The following is a 19,537-nucleotide window of genomic DNA, read 5'->3' as shown; positions in this document are numbered from 1 at the left end:
CTTGCCCCACCCCCCGCCATGAAAAGACCATGACTTGACAGGAGGGACACTATCTGCGCTGATGGAGGGAATTAAGCAAATTAATTTCCTGCAACCTGTGGTTGCTGGAAAATAATTTGCTCAGTGTATGGCTGCCATTTGCTTTCTGCAAGTACAACGATTTTTTTTTGCAGTTTGAAATTTGCATGGACATATTCGTATTGTAGATTCTGTGATTTTTTTTTTTTTTTTCTGAGAGAGTTTAACCAATTAGAATATGGTCTAAAGCCTGGTACACACTAACAGGTACAAACTGAAAGGTACACACTAACAGCTCCAGTCAGAGCCGTTTGTATTAACCATCTGACATTAGTAAAGCGATCTCCCCTGCTGAGCTGTTATGTTCTGGGGGATGCCCCCCAACAGAACACTATGATTACCGCTGATTGGGAGCTGGTCAGCTGCTGTTTCTCCAGCATGCTCATTCGACAGAGGCCGAGCCACATGTCTCCAAAAATTCGGCCCGTGTATACCCGGCCTAAAGTGGATGTAAAGTCAGAAGGTTTTTCATCTTCATGCATTCTATGCATGAAGATGAAAAAAACCTTCTGTGTGCAATGTCATATTTCAGCCACCCCCTAATACTTAGGCCCCTTTCACACATGCGGACATTATGTCCGTATTTCATCCATCCGGACATACATGCATTCATATGGGATAGCGGGTGTCTGCAGATAAACATCCGCAGACACCCGCTATCGTCCGCCTCCACTATTGTCCGATTCTGCAGACGGAGGAAAATCCTATTTTTCTATCCGTCTGCAGAGCGGATCGGATGAATACGGACAGACAGTCCGTGTTCATCCGATCCCCCATAGAGGAGAGCGGAGAGCTGACAGGGAGGTCCCTGCACAGTGTGCAGAGACTTCCCATGTCCGCTGCCGGCACAGCGGGGACAACGGAGCGATCCCCGCTGAGTAAGCGGATCATCACGGGCAGATCATTACTGATCCATCCTGTGTGAAAGGGGCCTAACATGAGCCCATCTCAATCCAGTGATGCTGCAGGCATGTCTCGGCTTCCAGGACTGTCCCTCCTCATTGGCTGTGATGGTAACGCAGTGCCATTGGCTGCTTTCAAAGTCAGTGAGCCAATGAGGGGAGAAAGGGGGCGGGACCATACTGTAGCTCCATGTCTGAATGGAAACAGGGAGCTGCAGTTTTGCTTAGGTGCCCCATAGCAAGCTGCAGGAGGGAGGAGCCAGGAGCAGCGAAGAGGGACCCAAGAAGGGAAGGATCGGGCTGCTCTGTGCAAAACCACTGCACAGAGAAGGTAAGTATAACATGTTTGTTATTTTTATTGAAAAAATACGAGACTATAGTATCACTTTAAGTTTTGGCGAGCTATGAAATAGCATCCTGTCCCCATTGAAGGAGATAAAATTCAAGATGCAAGTCACTTTCCCCATCAATAATCTGCTCAAATAATTCTGAAGGTTTGATGTAAATACATTGGATTTATAGCTTAGGGAAAACAAATATTTACAAGTTCTTTTACTTTCAGAGTGCTAACATTATTCTGAGATTTGAAAGACAAGCCCTGTGTTTTAAAACATTCCCAAACAAAATTGTGTTTATTAAAATAAAAAATAAAACAAAACAATGAAGAAATGCTTTTCAAGGCTAATCAACTGTCTCTACAGTGTCTCAGTGTTATCTTGTAAAACTCAGGGAAATGTAAGCATTTTGTTGATGAATGTTTAGAGGTTTAAGAGATCTTTGTTTAGAATGCTGTTTGTTTGGGTTGTTTAAAATATTCTTCCATTAAAAATGTCTCAGCGCTGTTATTTGGAACCTTTTTTTTTTCCCCCCTTAGGCTGCTATCCATGTCCTGGGCCAAACATGAATCCTATTGCTTTGGGGAGTCGTTGGCTTGCATATGCTGAAAATAAGGTAAGAGCTGACTGGCTGATTGTAAAGTATTAACTGTTACAGGGGGAAGCTGCCATGATGGAAGTTATCCATTATGAAGCCTTTCCTCAAGACATACAGGGCCTGTGCATATATACAAGTGATCACCCCATATGTCTTGTCAGTAATCATTCTATCACTGACAACTGCACAGATGAGTGTTTTTACAGAAGTGGTGTAGCTGTCTGCCAGTGGCTCACAATGCAAGAATGTTGTACAGGAAACTTCTGAAAGAATAAGTCTTATGTATCAGCTAAAATGTGTTCTTTTCAAAGCCTGACTCTGGGTAAACATCTAAATAAAAAGTTGAAACGCATAAACGGGTTGTTTTAACTGCCAACGTTTTTGAAATACTGTCCATCCAATCCTGTCATTTAAGCGGCCCTGCCAAATTGCTTGGCCAGGTCAATGATCTTACATTTTCTATGGAAGTTAAACAATACAGCTTACTTGCTGTTCCACCCCTAGCCTATTTATTTGAATAGTGGAGAGTCATCATTTTGTACTCTCCTCCTGTAAGTAAGCTAACAATGTTAGATTGACAGCACTATGCAATGCAATATCGCACTGACTCCCTATCACAGTTTTAGCCCTGGTGTGCAACAGATTCCAGAAGCTAATATGAACATACGTTCCGATATAATATTCTAGCATCCTGTAGAAATGCACATAATGATTTTTGGACGGAATAGTGCTTTTTATGTTTGCCTGGTGTTTACCTGGGAATTTCAAATACGCTTGTCATACAGCACCACTAAAAGGCAAACCACAAGATTTTTTTGTTATTTATTTAACAACTGAAGTATGGTGAGGAGGGTACAGATCTAAAAAAAAAAGCAGAGGTTTACTCATGCCAACTGCCTTTTGCAATAAATAGACCATCAGATTCACACAGAAAGATAATTCTACCTATATAGAGCACTAACATTTACATCCCCCTCCCTTAAAAAAATAAATAAAAAATAACTCTAGTATATGTAAACCCTAACAGACCATTGGTCAGTACTAATTACTTATGCATACCTCCTCAAGTTTTAGCCTATGACATGTGGCTCATCAGTAAAATACAAGCAGCAACATTCTGTTATCTAATTGAAGGGTATCAAGGAATGCACTGGGTTTACTGCTTAAAGCAGATGCTGTTTTTAATCTTTTTTATGTTTCAATATTTTTTTATTAAAGATTTACAATACAAAGAACAAGGATCTCAACTTTTTGCAAAATACGTTTTTAGTGAGACATACATTGAGCATTCTAATATCATGAGGAATCTTCCTCTTATATCATACATGGAACACTTCCCGCTGTTGACTATAATTTATTTACTTAGACAACTGTGTTATATAAGCTTTTCTTGCCTCAGGATCTTAGACTGTACACTGTACCACATCTTTAAATCTTTTTTAATCTTTTGTTGCATCTCAGTGCGGATCTCTTGAAGGCTCTTTGATGCCAGTTTACTTACATGCTCATTTGCCTTTACTTCTGTGGGTCTCCTGGCACCTGGCTCAGCCTCTTATCGAAGTTTCTGAGAGCCTGAGCCAGCCGATCCCACCCCCTCCACAGCCCATCGCTCCAATGAGCGTGCAGGGGGAGCAGACAGCTGTGTCTGACAGCTCTCTGCTCATGGAGCTCTGAGGACTGCGCGATCAGCAATCGTTGATCACTCGGTTCTGTCTTAGAGTCGGCAAAGGGACAGATGCAGCATTGGAGCGATGTTGCATCCACCTAGGTAAGTGTGATTCTTAAAAGAAATGCTGAAATTCTCTTTTAAATATAAAAAATCTGTAGAGTATATTCAACAATATAATCAAAGTTCAAAAGTATAAAAGTCCCACATGCTATAAGGAAAGTTTGAATACTCCAAAGATAGCCAGGGTGACACCTGCCATTCTCATGCAAGGCTTACCAGAACAATTGTGACCCCCAAATAACCAGAAAAACCAGGTTGTCTGACTGTATTTCTTTGTATATGCAGCTTCTTTGTGACTATTTGTGTTGTTCTCATGATCTGGAGGTTTTTGCTCGCTGCGGAATATCTGGGTCTTTCAGATTTAGGCGGAAGATTGTGTTTAGCATTTATGCTGATCATATGGATCTTTTTGTATAGGCTCTGCTGAACCTTCCATGAGAGGTAATTTCTTGCTTTCCTAGTCATGAGCAATAACTAAACTTGGCTTGGAACTACAAGCTTGGAGCTTTCTATTTCCATTGTACTAGGACAGTGTAAAGTGATATATTTTTAGAGCACACATAAGCCTAATTTGTTTCTTTTCTTTTATCGGTGAAATAATGAGGTTGGACGCTTACCTACAAAGAGATCGGATTGCTGTGGTTACACTGCTCTTTTATGCTTTAGTCCTCTCAGTGAACAGTTGAAAAAAAAGCCTGTATATCATATAGAATGGCCCCAATATGTGCTAATCAGACAATTGTTTCACATTCCTGATTGAAGTTAAGCCAGCAGCCATTTGTGTGGGTGGTTTTCTGCCCAGACTATGATGCTTCCTGTGTTACTCAATTTGCCTGAAGTACATCTCAGATTTTCTCCCCATCAGTCATTCATTTTTTGGCCCTTGATACAGATTCCTTTCTCCCCTAACTCTGCTAAGCCAATAGCGTGAAATTTGTTTCAGTGCCATAGTTGTGTACATGTTTGTTCACATCTGTAATTTATTTCTCTTAAGGGATGGAGACATACAAGAAGAAGGGATATAAATGTTGTCTCTGACATCATAAACATATCATCTCGCAGGCCCAGCCACACAAATACAAGCAGTGGTATTGTGCAAGGGCTTAAGTGTTATACGCAGGAAAAATATCCTAATACCATTTGCAAAGAAAGCACATATGTTAAGCTGGAATATGAGGTTAAAAGTCCTAACCTAATTTTTATATTTCCAAAGAATTATTTCCTTTCAAATGCTTTGGGAATATTAGCCCTAAGCTTTAGAACACGTTGTTGGAGGGGTAATCCATTCTGATTATCCTTTAATTTATTGGGACCACAACCATCCAGCAACTTCTTGCCACAACTCCCTGGTGTAAAGCAACACAATAGTTCTAGTAAATCCATTTCTTGTAGTATAGTGTACTAATAATTCACTGGACATTACATTATGTTTTTTAGTTTCAAAGTGATTTTAAACTGTCTATGAATTTTATCCTTTTTTTCTAGCTTCTAAAGCTGTAGCTGTTTTGTGTCACAAATTGGCAGGTATTAACTTTTTGCAGTTCCTTTGAAGCTTCCCTGAAACATTTTGGTAGGTTTTTGAGGGTTGGTAAATCATATGTGTACATATGAGGGTTTCATTCCAACCTTTAACTTTTAAATCTCCTACCTAAGATCTGGCTACACAAGGTACCCATTGATGCCAAAAAAAAAAGTCTCTTCCGTGCAAGGCATTCTCTGACTGTGTAAATAAGCCCCACCAACCTGCCACCCTCTGTTCTGGTAGAGTAACTTAAAGAGGAAGTAAACGCTGCTGTTGTTTTTTTTTTACCTGCAAAATAAAGGCATAATGTGCCAGTACGCATTGCATACTAGCACATTATGTGAAACTTACCTGCAAACAAAGCCCTTGTCGTCCCCACTGCAGGTCATATCCATCTTCACCCATCTTCCTTCCGGGTCCTCGGTCTCAGGCTCTGTAATAGGCTGAAGCCGGGTGACAGGACATTGGCAAATGCACGCGGGAGCCGCCAGTCACTGCACCTATGGCCATTCCTTCAGAGCGCCAATGATATGATTAGCGCAGTATACAGTAAATATCTCCTGAATGGTGTAAGTTTAGTAGCCATGTACAGTACCTATAGGTAAGCCTTATTATAGGCTTACTTATAGGTACAAACATTAGAGGGAGGTTTACTTCCTCTTTAATGACCAGTAAGGCTACTCTCAATGGTCAGGGGAATAGTGTTTAGGTCAAGCTTAGCATTTAAGAAAGAGAAGGCAACATTTATTAATAAAATGTTTTCTGAGAGTAAACAGAGCAGGGATTTAAGACTTCTCAAGATAAAAGTAGCAAACTTGTAATGCCTCTTCTTACACAAGAATCCTACTGCAATATGGCTAAATGGTTTGCTTTAAAGTATATATATAATCCCTTCTAAATATATTTTCTTTGATAAAGCAGTATACATATAGGGTAAGGTTGGTTTTAAAAAATTTAAGACGTCATAGTTAACATCAGCACACCATTTAATAAAACACAGGAAATCTCTCTTATGTGAAAATACTTGTTCCAGGCCAGTTAATCAATAATAGAAATGAAAGATGAGCATGAAGGGCCTAAAGTCCAAATCGTCAAAAACAAAAAGTCAGCTCTCATATTTTTATCCTGACAAGTTCTTTTTCATAATGTACATACTATTAGGCGAAGAGGTTGATTTACTAAAGGCAAATAGACTGCACTTTGCAAACTGCAGTTGCACTCTGCAAGTGCTGTTGCTCCAGAGTTTAGTAAATGAGTGGAAGCTCTGCTGACTTCAAGCATCCAATCATGTGCAAGCAAACCTTTTAGTTTTTATTTTATTTTCCTTGCACGTGATTGGGTCCAGAATTGGATGCATTTTTTGTCTGTCTTAATAATGAGAGAAACCATACAATTTGTCTACGAGGCCAGTTTAAAGGAAGTTAATTTTCTGCATCTGATAATCTCTAAGAGAGGAGATAGTTTCAACACATCAACCTTTTTCAAAACCACAGACAGAAATTCGTACATACCTCTGGATAGCTGCCACCATAACTGTTGGCTTAGGTCAGTACCTAAAAGCCAATTTATGAGATTGAGGTGCAACTGCACAGAGGTAGAGGACTTCAGAATGCAGACCGACACTCTGATCAACAGATTTGTGGATAAGGGCTACAAGTTAGAGTTCTTACAATCCACTGTAGATCAGGTGGGTGCGATTGATAGGTCAGATCTACTCATTGAGAGACCCCATGCTGAAAGAAACAATTCACATTTGGTGCCATTTATTACAACTTTTTTTACCCAACATCAATCAGCAAATAAACCACCCATTTCATAAAAATTGGCACTTATTGGGGAATGACCGAGTAACCAAACCCCTTTTGTCTGATAAACCACAGGTAGTTTTTAGGTGTACCCCTTTGCTTAGGGATATAATTTAAGGTTTGTTCTTTGAATGTAGGAGCAGGAGGGGGAATTGCTGTGTCTCAAGGCCAGCACTCAAGCAGGCTTTGTGCCATTCATCACATGCTCCACTACTGGTGTGGTGTACTTGCTGCAGTGCCCATGTGGTTTGCAGTATGAGGGCAGGACCAAGCGGGCCCTGCAGGTGCACTTAAATGAACATACCAGTAATATCAGAAAAGGCTTCAGATAGAGCTGCACAATTCTGGGTAAAATGAGACTCGCAATTTTTTTGCTTAGAAGATAGATCACGATTCTCACGGCGTTGCATTAAATTAATTGGGCTAACTTTACTGTTTCGGTTTTTTTTTTATTCATTGACGTGTATTTTTCCCAAAAAATTGCATTTAAAAGACCACTGTGCAAATATAGTGTGACATAAAATATTGCAACAATTGCCATTTTATTCCCTAGGGCCTCTGCTAAAATATATATATATATATAATGTTTGGGGTTCCAATTAAATTTCTAGCAAAAAAAATCAGATTTTAACTGTCAGCCCTTGTACACACGGTCGGATATTCCGATGGACAATGTCCGATAGGACCGTGTTGTTGGATAATCCGACAGTGTGTGGGCTCCATTGGACTGTTTCCATCGGAGTATCCGATGGACCAAGTTTTCCAACTTGTCTATAAAATGTTCTGACAACATGCTCCGATCATGTGTAGAGAATTCCGATCAGACAAAGTGCCACACATGCTCAGGTCAAATTCCTAGACCAAAGCTATTGGCTACTAGCCTGAATGTAGTCACGTCCTAACGAAATAACGTCATCACGTTAAGTATGATCTGATTTTCTGACAGCTTTGTCCGACTGTGTGTATGCAACAGTTTCGGACAAAATCCGTCGGACAAAATCCGACGGATTTGGTTGTCGGAATGTTCGACTGTGTGTACAAGGGCTAAGAAACAAGTGTCAGAAAAGGGTTTAGACTTTAAGTGGTTAAACTTCCTGCATATTCACACAGAAGTTTTATCCCTAATTATCTAAGACGGAAGAGTTACAAAGTTTTTAAACACTTGGCAGACTGCCCGGCTTGGCAGACTGCCAGAGTGAGCAGAGAACTCTCTATACTGCAATATAGATTGCCGGGGGGGGGGGGGGGGAGTGAATCGAGATTGTGATCTTTTAACGATTAATTGTGCAGCTCTAGCTTCAGATATCATTTGGTATCAAAACATTATGCCATTCACCATAATAGAGATCCACTAATATACTATCTTTCTTGGTATTAATAAATTTAGTGCCCATTAGAAAAGTAGTCATTTGAAAAGGGATTTATCTAGGATGGAAATGTCATGGATACATAAAATTAGGTCATATGTAAATGTGAATGTTGATGTTAATGCTTTCATAGACAACTCATGATTGTTGGCAATATGATCATATATTTTTTTATTCAGTGTAAATCTGTTCTGAGTTTCTGGCTTTTATCGTTCTTTGAGTTTCTCCTAGTGACCTCTTTGTTTATTCTCTATTTGATATCAGTTTAATCGATTGGATAAATAGACTATTTATCTTAAAATGTGTATATATATATGTTTAGTTTTAACAATATTTGGTCACCTTTTGGGAATTTAGAATAACATTTGATTCCACAGAATTAACATTAGTGGCCTAGTTTAGCTGATTTCATATAGTGGCCACAATTTTGTCTTAGAATAGGTGTCCTTCTATTAGGATTTTAAGCATCTTCTGGTTTCAATGTGATACTGTCAGGAGATTCTTTGAATAATTTGTGCATCAAAGTGTTTTACTTTTGTTTCATTTTTAACATTATGTGGTCACTTTATAGAATTTAGATTACTATTTGCATATATGATTAAAATATTTTGTGGTTTTGTCTAGTTATTAATTAAGTTATTCATAATAAATGTATTGATTCTTTTAACTATTCGACTATTGCTGCCATTTCGATCCATTCCCGCTTGTGGCTGCCATCCTGCCTTTGGAATAGATGTCCTCATATGTGCTTTAAAGGATCTTCTGGTTTTAGTATGATATTGGCAGGAGACCCTTAGAAAATTTGTCTAATATAGTGTTTGATTCATTCATTGAGATTGGATTGATCCTCATTGATTGATACAATATGGATGGATGTTCACGATTTAGTTTATTAAGGCCTTACCATTATATGGGTGCAGCTTTGTTCCTTTATATAATTTTAGATATATGCCAATTTAGCTTGTGTGTGGTTGCGCTTTATAACAACTACACATTGTCGATTCCCTGCCATAGCCAAAACCCCAGATGCTGGAATGAGGAACAGGAGCACCAAGTGATCCAGACAAAGACTTTTCCCGGACCGATAATGCATTTTCCTGGTTTGGGAGGTGCAATATTCTAAAAATGAATGTGATGCCACAGCTGCTATATTTATTTCATATACATTGCACATGCCTTTTTCTGCACCATAGGGTCAGAGTTCATTAAATTTGTCTGATGAGGTAAGGTAATGGGAGGAGTGGGGCTACTGAATCCAGCATACTGTTATACTGCAGCACATATAGCTCAGGGTATGAACCTGCACTATAGGTCTTACTTGAACAGGGAATCACCCCCCCCCCCCCCCCCCGCGTCCCACTATAAGGATTCCCATGGGCTGAACAAAATGTGGCTAGATTGCTTCTCAAACACACTTTAATAGACCCGACGCTCTATGAAGTTGAATGCTACTTTTCACTGCTTAATGTTAGGGGTTTTCTTCTCCCATGACACCTATCATTGGACATCCTGAGTTCCTCCCAGGCTAGTCTGACATGATTCTCCATTCATGATACAGCATCAAAATTTATATCCGCACAACAGAGGAACACTCTCTTCACAGTCTATGCAACGTATGTGTCTCAACATTTGGTGTTGGTGTTTGGAGCCAACACCAACTTTTACATTTTATGCGTTCTTTACCTAAACTTCCAAATTTTTTGAGGGTCTTGACTCTACTTGAAGAGGTCTGTTAAAAGAACAGGATCATGAAAACTCTTTATCCTCTTCATACTAATTTGTACTGACTCCACACTCAGGAAGTGACCCTAGATTTCTCACCAATTGGGAAAATGACCTACAACTGCTAAGAGACTATCACTTGATGGACTTTAAGGAGGAAGAGGAGGTCTGAATATTTCCCCTCCCCCCCTCCCATGTACCCTTTGGCAGTTCAATAATGCTTCGAGCCTGTGAACACTTTTTCCCCCTCCCTACCCCACCTCCTCCATCCCCCACATCCCACCCGTTGCCCATTGAAATGCCATTTGACAGTATATGATATGACTTGACTTTTTGTGACATGTTTTTGAAGTAATGCTTTCAGGGTAATGCGGCGTCATGCATGATGTGATGTTTTGGGGTACCATTACTCTGCACAACACATCTGGCATCATACCACAGGATGAATGTAATTTATTTGTATGCTTGGAACTGTATAGTTATGTAGTGTATTTATGCGTTGTGTCCCAGTACAGAGTGGAATGTACCCTGTTTTAAGTATTTGTTTTTGTATATTTTCTTTCAAAATAAAGTATACATTTTCATAAAAAAAAGAGGGTTCTAAGTACCAGTAAGATAGCAATTTAAAATTCCTTTCCAGGGCTAGTATGTTTGGAGAAGTTGACTTGGCTGTCTGCTATTTTTGGGACCTCCAGATATTGTTCCAGTTCATCATTTTCCTTATCCATGTAGCTTGGGAGAGTACAAGATTATACTGTATATGAGATGCCAATCTATCAGGAGCTCATTTGAGGATAAACTATGTAAGCTTAAAAGGTTGTTTCTCCCAAAGATATCTAAAAATCTTTAATCTGGGAATTTTTTTTTTTTTCATCTGCAGGGTTGCAAAGTTTTAGAGCCTGTGCCAGTGGCCAATTTATAAATATTAAAAACATCTTGAGCAAACCGCAAGTGTAATTTACTTGTGAAAAAAGTATGTGGCGCTACCTAAATAAATAAATTCATATGCTCAAAATTAAATAAAATGAACAATAGTTAACCTCTAAATTTTGTGCAATCAATTAAAAACATAAATAAACCTCATAGGTTGATCTGTGCAAAATAAGCTGACCACAATGTGCAAACAATACAGTCAATGTGCAAATAAATACCGTATTTATCTGCGTATAACACACACTCCAAGTTTAGGAGGGAATTAAAAAAAAAACTTGTACTTAGGTACATACTTTTTTTACATTTATCTTAATGGTGCAGAGATCACATATTTAATTAATATTGATTGTTAGTGACTATTTAGGTAGGGTAGTTGGGGTTGTGCACAATAGTACTCTTTTTTTTTTCATGTAAGTTACTTGGGTTATTAAACCCAGGTACAAAGGACAAGTAATATCAAATGAAGGGAATTCAGTTAGAGAAGTACTTCATCCTTAGGTCATCTATCATTTTAAGCAAATGGGAGGTGATTGGGTTGAACGGGGTGCCATGCCCTGGGCAAGAGTCAAAGCAGATTGTCAGTGTGGAGTGGATAGACATCAAGTGGCTTGGGGAAGGTTTGGTCTGCAATATCCCCATATAAATCTATCTCACTTTGCATAATATGTAGATTATATGAACGTATGAAAACTGGGAGACCCTGAAAAAGGGTAGAGATGCTTTAATAACAAGGTCAACCTAGCAGTTTTATGGCCAATCTATAATAAATTGTATAGTTGTCAGAAGCTCCTTTGCTTTCTTGAAGATTGAAGGATAGTTGGCCAACTATACTGTAATAAGCCATAGCAGACTGTGAGGAAAACCCTCAAGTATAACCGTTTGGTCGATTCACAGTGGAAGTGAAAGAGTATTGGAATTGCTATGCAACAGGGGAGGGAAGAGAAATATTCAGGGACCTAGGCTTACCACTACTGACCTGCAAACCCAAGATACATTTAAAATCTCTGAGGTTTTTAAAAAGATGCAGGATGTACACTACTGGGTTAGTAACCAAGAGTAAAGCATAATCAGCAAATACATTTAACATATAATTGTTTCCCACCACATCAGTCGCTTGAATATTTAGATTAATTGATCATCTGAACCAGTGATTCTATAGCCAATGTGAATAGAACAGGGGATTTATTAAAGAAGTGAGTCTAAACTTTATACAGTGCATAGTGTTTGTCTTTGGTTTAGAACTCATATTGACAGTCATATTTAGGTAGAAATGGAGTGAGGAGTAAAAGATTCCAATTTTAACTCACATTAAAGGCTTTCTTTAGCCATTAGGTCCAGGTTTCTTGCTATTTTTCAATTGTTTAATCACAATCAAAATTTTCCGGCCACATTACACATAACAATTTCTATGACAGATCCCAGTTCCATTGTTATGTCTCCGCCCCCTCCTCTTCTGTGCCATTTAAAAGCACAGCCTGTTTTGATGCTGCTATTAGTGAATGGCTAAGCAGAGTTAGGGGCTGTAAACATAACACCAGGACTACTGACAGCTTTCAAATAAGACTGGAAGCCACAGTACTTTACGGCAGCAGCAGCTTAGTGCTGATTGAGCAGAGAAAATCCGATGGGGCAGTAGTACAGAAGTTGATTGGTAGATTGACTTCTGTATAACCACAGTGCCCATACATAGGTCAAAATTTGTCCGGTCCCTACTGAACCAGCTGATCCTTGTTTGGCCAGCCTAATCTTAAAACTGGTCCTACCTCTCTTCTAACACCAAAACTAATTACCCTGTAGAAGAAAGATACTTGCCTATTTTCAAGCCAGACTAGTCACGTGATCAACTTCCCTCTGTCAGCTAGAAGTGGCTTCAGGGGAGAGGAGGGATCATCGACAATGGATGGCCCATAGTAAGTCTGTGGGTGATGTCATTGCTCAGGCATTGCAGCCGTTGTCAAAGCGCTCTCTCTTCTCCCCTGTAGCCTGTGCTGGCTGATACAGGAGAGATCATGTGACAGGTCCAGAGCAATAGGTAAGTACAGTATATGCATCTTTTTTCTACAGGATATTATTATAGGTGTTAGAAGGGGGATGGAAGCAGTTTTAAGATTAGATCGATTGCAGAATTCCACTTTCAACATTTATCAAAGTCCTGAAAAAAAAAATATATATATTATAGGTAAAAGTTTAATGTACAACATAAAAGGCATTGTGTTTGGAGTTGGGCTTTAAATGTAGCAAATGGCTCCAGGGTCATAAATTAAATCATTCCAATTACCTAAATTATTAGTATGCATGGACTCTGAAGCTTCCAATAGATTCCAAAATGTGAGGAAAGGAGATGTTGATTATTCTTTTTTTATTTGTATTGTCTTTTGGCAGTTTATATCTATTTCCATTAACTGTAAAATGTGTTTGTTATATAATTTCATGAGGATTAGTGTAATTATGGTAGTTAATGTTACTCTTGATCTGTCAGTATTCTAAAAATCTGCATGAGGCACCTTCCCACTATTGTAAGCTGAACCAAAATTCACTGTGTTCAAAGTTCATCCCACTCTTTTGTAAATATCAATTTCTCACCGAGTAATTAAATGTTGCATAAAAACTATCTCCCTAAATACTTTCAATTTTTCCTAATACGATTCTTAGAGGATGCATAAATAAATCAAAATAAGTATCAATTAAGTAGAGAAACATCCACTGTAAAATCCTCCAGTAAATCAAATATTTAACATTACATAGACAAAACTGGATCATTTGATTATATTTATTTAAATGTATTTGTGGTAATAGTGCCAGACCAAATCTCTTTTTTGCAACAAACATGAATCCTTAATGGATGTGTTTGGCTATTAAAAACCAAAGCCGCTCAGGCTGCAGTCAGAGTGGCACCCAGAAGATTATTAGGAGAGGGATAAGTATCTCAATTAAGCATTTTGTGGGATAAAGTGTGTAACTCTTATATACAATGTTGTATATCCTTTTGCTTACACAGTTATTCCTAGATCTAAATATGTCATAGTTTATGAAAGTTACTATTTATTGTGTGATAAATTACCTAATACTATTATTCGTTAAAACTAATGTTTAATAAAAAATAATTACTATCTCAATTATTTTAGTGTGATGATGCGAAACAGAATGAAATAGACTGACCTGTTAATAAAAAAAAAAACCTTGGCTCTTAGTATCATGCGGAGTCACTTTTATCTCTCAAATATTTTTATAGGGTTAAGCTATATATCTTTACCTTTTTGATACAAATACTGCTGTATAGTGGTGTTCTTCTGCAGAGTCTTTACATATTAGTGGGTCTGTAAAGCTGCATTCAGATCAACACTGGCCTCACCATTGATTCCAACACATACATGCAGCCTGTGCTTTTATGTGGAGACACAATGCCAAGCTATCTTGTTCCCAGTAGCAGGTGTTAGGCACTTGCAGTAAGCACCCCATTTTAACGTTGTCATTATGCCACTTTAAAAGAGTTATTAAGTCACAGCATACACATGAATATCCAATATAAACTTATTTGCAAAATTGTTGTGAGTGTTGCTTGTCCGCTAGCTATCTTTTCCATCTTTTCCTCTGCTTATTCCTTTATGGTTTATGTTTGATTTTTAAGGAGTATATATCCCATGGTACCTTGCTGCCTGCAAGGCTTGATTCCCGATTCCTGTTGATTCCTTTACTGACTCTGCCTCCTGAAACTCCTCTTCTGTAGTTCAGAAGGCAGCCTTTGTGCAAAGTGTGACATAGCAGTACATACTCACAAGTCATAGTGAATATGTGCACAGGATTCGAGGAAGTAAATGTGTGGGTTTCTTCAAAAGGGACATTTTATAACTTCAGGATTGTTTGGATTACTAGAAATAGGCTAGACCTAAGCGAAATACAATGTGGTTATGGGTATATGATTTTACAGCTTTATTTAACCGGTCCCCGACCAGCGCACTCCGATGAACGTCGGCAGAATGGCACGGGCAGGCATATGGACGTTCAGGTACGTCCAATCTTCAATGGCACCCTGCCATCGTGAGCGCGCCGCCACCGGCGCGCTAGAGTGCCAATCGGGACCCCCGTGAGTCTGGTCGTGGGTCCCGCGGACTCGATCGCCGTGGGCATACCCGCGATTGTCTCACGGGACGGCTGAATGGAGAAATTCCGTTGTAAACAGCATTTCTCCATTCTGCCTAGCAACTAGTGACGCTGATCTCTGCTCCATGTGATTGGAGCAGAGATGAGAGTTCACTAAATGAAAGCCCAGTCCCCCCACAGTTAGTAACACACCCCTAGGAACACTTAACCCCTACACTGCCACCCACTGGTTAACCCCTTCACTGCCAGTGTCATTTACACAAGAATCGCTGCATTTATATAGCAGTGATTGCTGTATAACTGACATGGTCCCAAAAATGTGTCAAAAATATCCGATGTGTCCGCCATAATGTCGCAGTCACAATAAAAATCGCTGATCGCCGCCATTACTAGTAAAAAATAAAATAAAAAATTATTAATAAAAATGCCATAAAAATATCCCTATCTTGTAAACGCTATAACTTTTGCGAAAACCAATCAATAATCGCTTATTGCAATTTTTTTTACCAAAAATATGTAGAAGAATACGTATCGGCCTAAACTGAGGGAAAAAATGTTTTTTTTATATATTTTTGGGGGATATTTATTATAACAAAAAGTAAAAAATAATGTGTTTTTTTCAAAATTGTCCCTTATTTTTGTTTATAGCGCAAAAAATAAAAACCGCAGGGGTGATCAAATACCACCAAAAGAAAGCTCTATTTGTGGTAAAAAAAGGACGTCAATTTTGTTTGGGAGCCACATTGCACGACCGTGCAATTATCAGTTAAAGCGACGCAGTGCCGAATCGCAAAAAGTGGTCTGGTCTTTGACCAGCAAAATGGTCCGGTCTGTAAGTGGTTAAATACAGTTTAGGGTATGTCAAACAAAACCAGAGAAATTTCCAAGCTCAACTTGGCAACCAGCCTGTGACCAACCAAATTGACCTGTCTAACAATATGCGTTAAAAACAGTGGTTTAGTCTGCACACATTTACTTTGTGGTATACCTGCCACCACAGGCAGAAATAAGCTGGTATATGCAAACTTTTTTTTTTTTAATCAGAGATAGGGTAACTGCACCATTCAATAAACATTTAGTTTGACAATACAGAAAGCATGGAAATAAGATGGCTTTATTAGGGGTAAGTGTACCAGTAGGTTTATCAGATAATTATAATTATTATAGGTGCTTATATAGTGCTGTTGTCATGTACCCGGTAAAAGAGCCTGACATGATGAGGAAGGCTTCTCTTACACCTCTGACTCTGGGCCCCTGATAAAGCAGACAAGAGGTGCAGGAGTACAGAGTGGCACGAGTGCTTGTTGGTCTTGCTAGCAGCAGTACTGTATGGACTCTCTCGATCAAGCAGGAGAAGACCGTCAGTAGATCACAGTAGAGCATATATATAGATATACACACACACAGCGGGCAGTGGGTAAAATAATTATTGAACACATATATATTTCTGACATTGACCTGAAATTTTTTACTACATGTCGGTAACATGTCGGTAACAACCCATGCAATCCATACATACAAAGAAACCAAAACAAAAAAGTTCAGAATTTAAGTTATGTGTAATAAAATTGAATGACACAAGTAAAAAGTTTTGAACACACTAAATGAAATGTCTTTAATACTTGGTACAAAATCCTTTGTTAGTAATGACCGCTTCAAGAAGCCTCCTGTATGGAGAAATTAGTTGCATGCTTTGCTCAGGTGCGATTTTTGGCCCATTCTTCCACACAAACCATCTTCAAATCTTGAAGGTTCTGTGGGCCTCTTCTCTGAACTCTGATCTTTAGTTCTTTCCATAAATTTCTATTGGTTTCAAGTCAGTTGATTGACTGGGCCATTCTACCAGCTTTATTTTCTTACTTTAAACCAATTGAGAGTTTCCTTGGCTTTGTGTTTGAGAGCATTATCTTGCTGAAATGTCCACCCTCATTTCATCTTCATCATCCTGGTAGATGGTAGCAGATTTTTATCAAGAATGTCTTGGTTCATTTTGCCAGTCATCCTTCCTTCAATGATATGAAGTTTGCCAGTTTACTGTATGCTGAAAAACAGCCCCACACCATGATGATTCCACCTCCAGACTTCACTGTTAGTATGGGGGTGTTTTTGGGGTGATGAGTAGTGCCATTTGACTTTCAAACATGGTGTGTATTATTGAATCCAAAGAGTTAAATTTTGGTCTCATCTGACCAGACTTTATTCTCCCAGTATTTCACAGGCTTGTCTAAATGTTGTGCAGCAAACTTTAAACAAGCTTTAACATGCTTTTTCTTTAGCAATGAAGTCTTGCGTGGTGATTGTGCATTTCTTTGAAACAATTGTACCTGCTAATTCTTAAGCCCCATACACACTATCAGATTTTCTGCTTATTTTTTCCTTCAGATTTACCAAAACCGTATAATATGAGGTCAAACCTTAAGAGTTTCAATCTGTATGCAATCAGACAGGCCCTTGCACTACATGGTTTTGGAAAATCTAAGGACAAAAATCAGCAGAAAATCTGATAGTGTGTATGAGGCTTAAGTCTTTCTGGTCTTTCTGAAGCACTCTACAAGTTGTCCTTGATTCTTGGACAACTCTTCTGATAACTCTTTTCCCTCCTCTGTCAGAAATCTTGCGAGGAGCACCTGTTCATGTCCAGTTTATGAGGAAATTATGTTCTTTCCACTTCCAGGTTATGGCCCCAAGAGAGCTCACTGAAACATTCAGAAGTTTAGAAGTCCTTCTGTAACCAGTGCCATCAGTATGTTTTGCAACAATAAGGTTGCAAAGGTCTTGAAAGACCTCCTTGCTTTTACCCTTTATGAGATGTTTCTTGTGTGACACCTTGGTAATGAGACAAGGAAAAGATGATCTGCACTCTGTTGATTGCTCTTAAAAAAAATGTATTTATTAACAAGCCACAGTGACCAAATGCAAATAAAAAAGGTTGACATGTTTCAGCCTATAAGGCCTTAGTCATAAACGCGTCAACCTTTCTTATTTGCGTTTGGTGACTGTGGCTTGTTAATAAATGCTACATTTTTTAAGAGCAATCACAGGAGTGTGGATCATCTTTTCCTAATTTCCCTACTCAGCCAATGACTGTGGATCGAGGACCTGGGAGCTCTGCTATCTATGTGATGTATGGGTAGTAGCACTAACTTTTTTGTTTGTCTTGGTAATGAGACACCTTTTTATAGGGCATCACTTGACACTGAAGCAGCTGATATTAATTTGCATGGACAAGGGGCAGGATTGCTTTCTAATTACTGATAAATTCAGTTGGTGTCTTAGGTTTCCATGCTTTTTTGCACCTTCCATTCTTAATGTGTTCAATACTTTTTCCCTGTGTCATTCCATTTTATTACAGATAACTTAATTTCTGAACTTATTTGTTTTGGTTTCTTTGTTTGTATGGATTGCATGGATTGTTACCGACGTGGTGAAAATGTCATGCCAATAGCACCTTTAGAAATATATTTACCTAGAAAAATGGTGACATGTTCAATACTTATTTAACCCACTGTATTTACCGCCCCTTTCCTCCACTCTCAATCCTGAAATGAACCCCAGCAGCAGCAGGAGGGAGAGGAGTAGAAGCTGGAAGCTCTGTGAGGGGGGGGGGGGGAACTAGGGGAGCACGCAGGGACATGGGCAGCAGAAGGAAGGGAAACCTTGACAGGAGAGGTGGCAGGAGTGCCATTTACTGAAACTGATCTCCTGTATTTTTCCTCAGCAGCAGCTGTATGCCAGTGGGAGGGAGAGGAGAAAAATTTGGACTTTAGCTGCTGCCTCCCCTTGTGTCCAGGTTTCGGCAGCCGGCAAGGAAGGGACATAGTCTACTTGTCACCTGGCCGTGATCGACGGGTTGCCAACCCCCACTTTACAGCTTATCAATTTAGAGTAAACTGTAAATGATGGCCCTAAAATTATTATTGTGGTGCAATTACTGTTTCCATACACGTACGCACAATGTGCATGCTTTCGCGATGTCGGTGTGGGTGTGTGCAGGGCGACAAAGGTGCTTTTTAATTTTTTTTTTTTATATATAGAATTTTCTTTTTTTAAATTGTTTTATTTATTTCCGCATTTTCTTTTTTTTACTTTATTGCTATCACAAAGGGTATAATGAGTCCCCTATGTTATAAATTTAGACAGATGACAGGTTCTCTCTATGGAGGAGGGTGGGGGTCAGGGTTTGTTGGTACACTGCAACTGCCACCCAGATCACTCTAACAATAAAGGCCTGAGCCTGCTGAACAGAACAAATACAAGCCCAAAGCTGATACTGCAGCCATGAGCTTGCTTTAAACCCTTCAGACTCTGCTGACCGCTCTTTCTGAAAGTGCTACCTGCCTGGCTATTTTCCTGACCCGTAAACCTAAAAACTTTGAGGCACAGACTTGATACATATATGCTGATCTGGAGCTCTGACTTCACAGACATTCTAATGCTTGTTCTAG

At 39.1% G+C, this 19,537-nt stretch overlaps 1 protein-coding gene across 5 annotated transcripts in view; it reads left to right on the top strand.

Annotated features, from left to right (window-relative positions):
• Positions 1-19,537, top strand: part of BCAS3 (BCAS3 microtubule associated cell migration factor) — a 1,583,483-nt gene that overhangs the window by 260,223 nt on the left and 1,303,723 nt on the right. For all 5 annotated transcript variants that reach the window (XM_077482133.1, XM_077482136.1, XM_077482134.1 and 2 more), the window contains exon 11: positions 1,855-1,931. In XM_077482133.1, coding sequence (XP_077338259.1) covers positions 1,855-1,931 — 77 coding nt within the window. The remainder of the gene's footprint in view (positions 1-1,854; positions 1,932-19,537) is intronic.

The sequence above is a fragment of the Lithobates pipiens genome, unplaced genomic scaffold (assembly GCF_037356315.1).
Source record: "Lithobates pipiens isolate NorthernLeopardFrog02 unplaced genomic scaffold, aLitPip1_a1.2 Scaffold_16, whole genome shotgun sequence".
NCBI classification, from domain to species: domain Eukaryota; kingdom Metazoa; phylum Chordata; class Amphibia; order Anura; family Ranidae; genus Lithobates; species Lithobates pipiens.
Note: the sequence above shows the minus strand (reverse complement) of the source record. Positions and strands in the feature narration are given on the sequence as shown.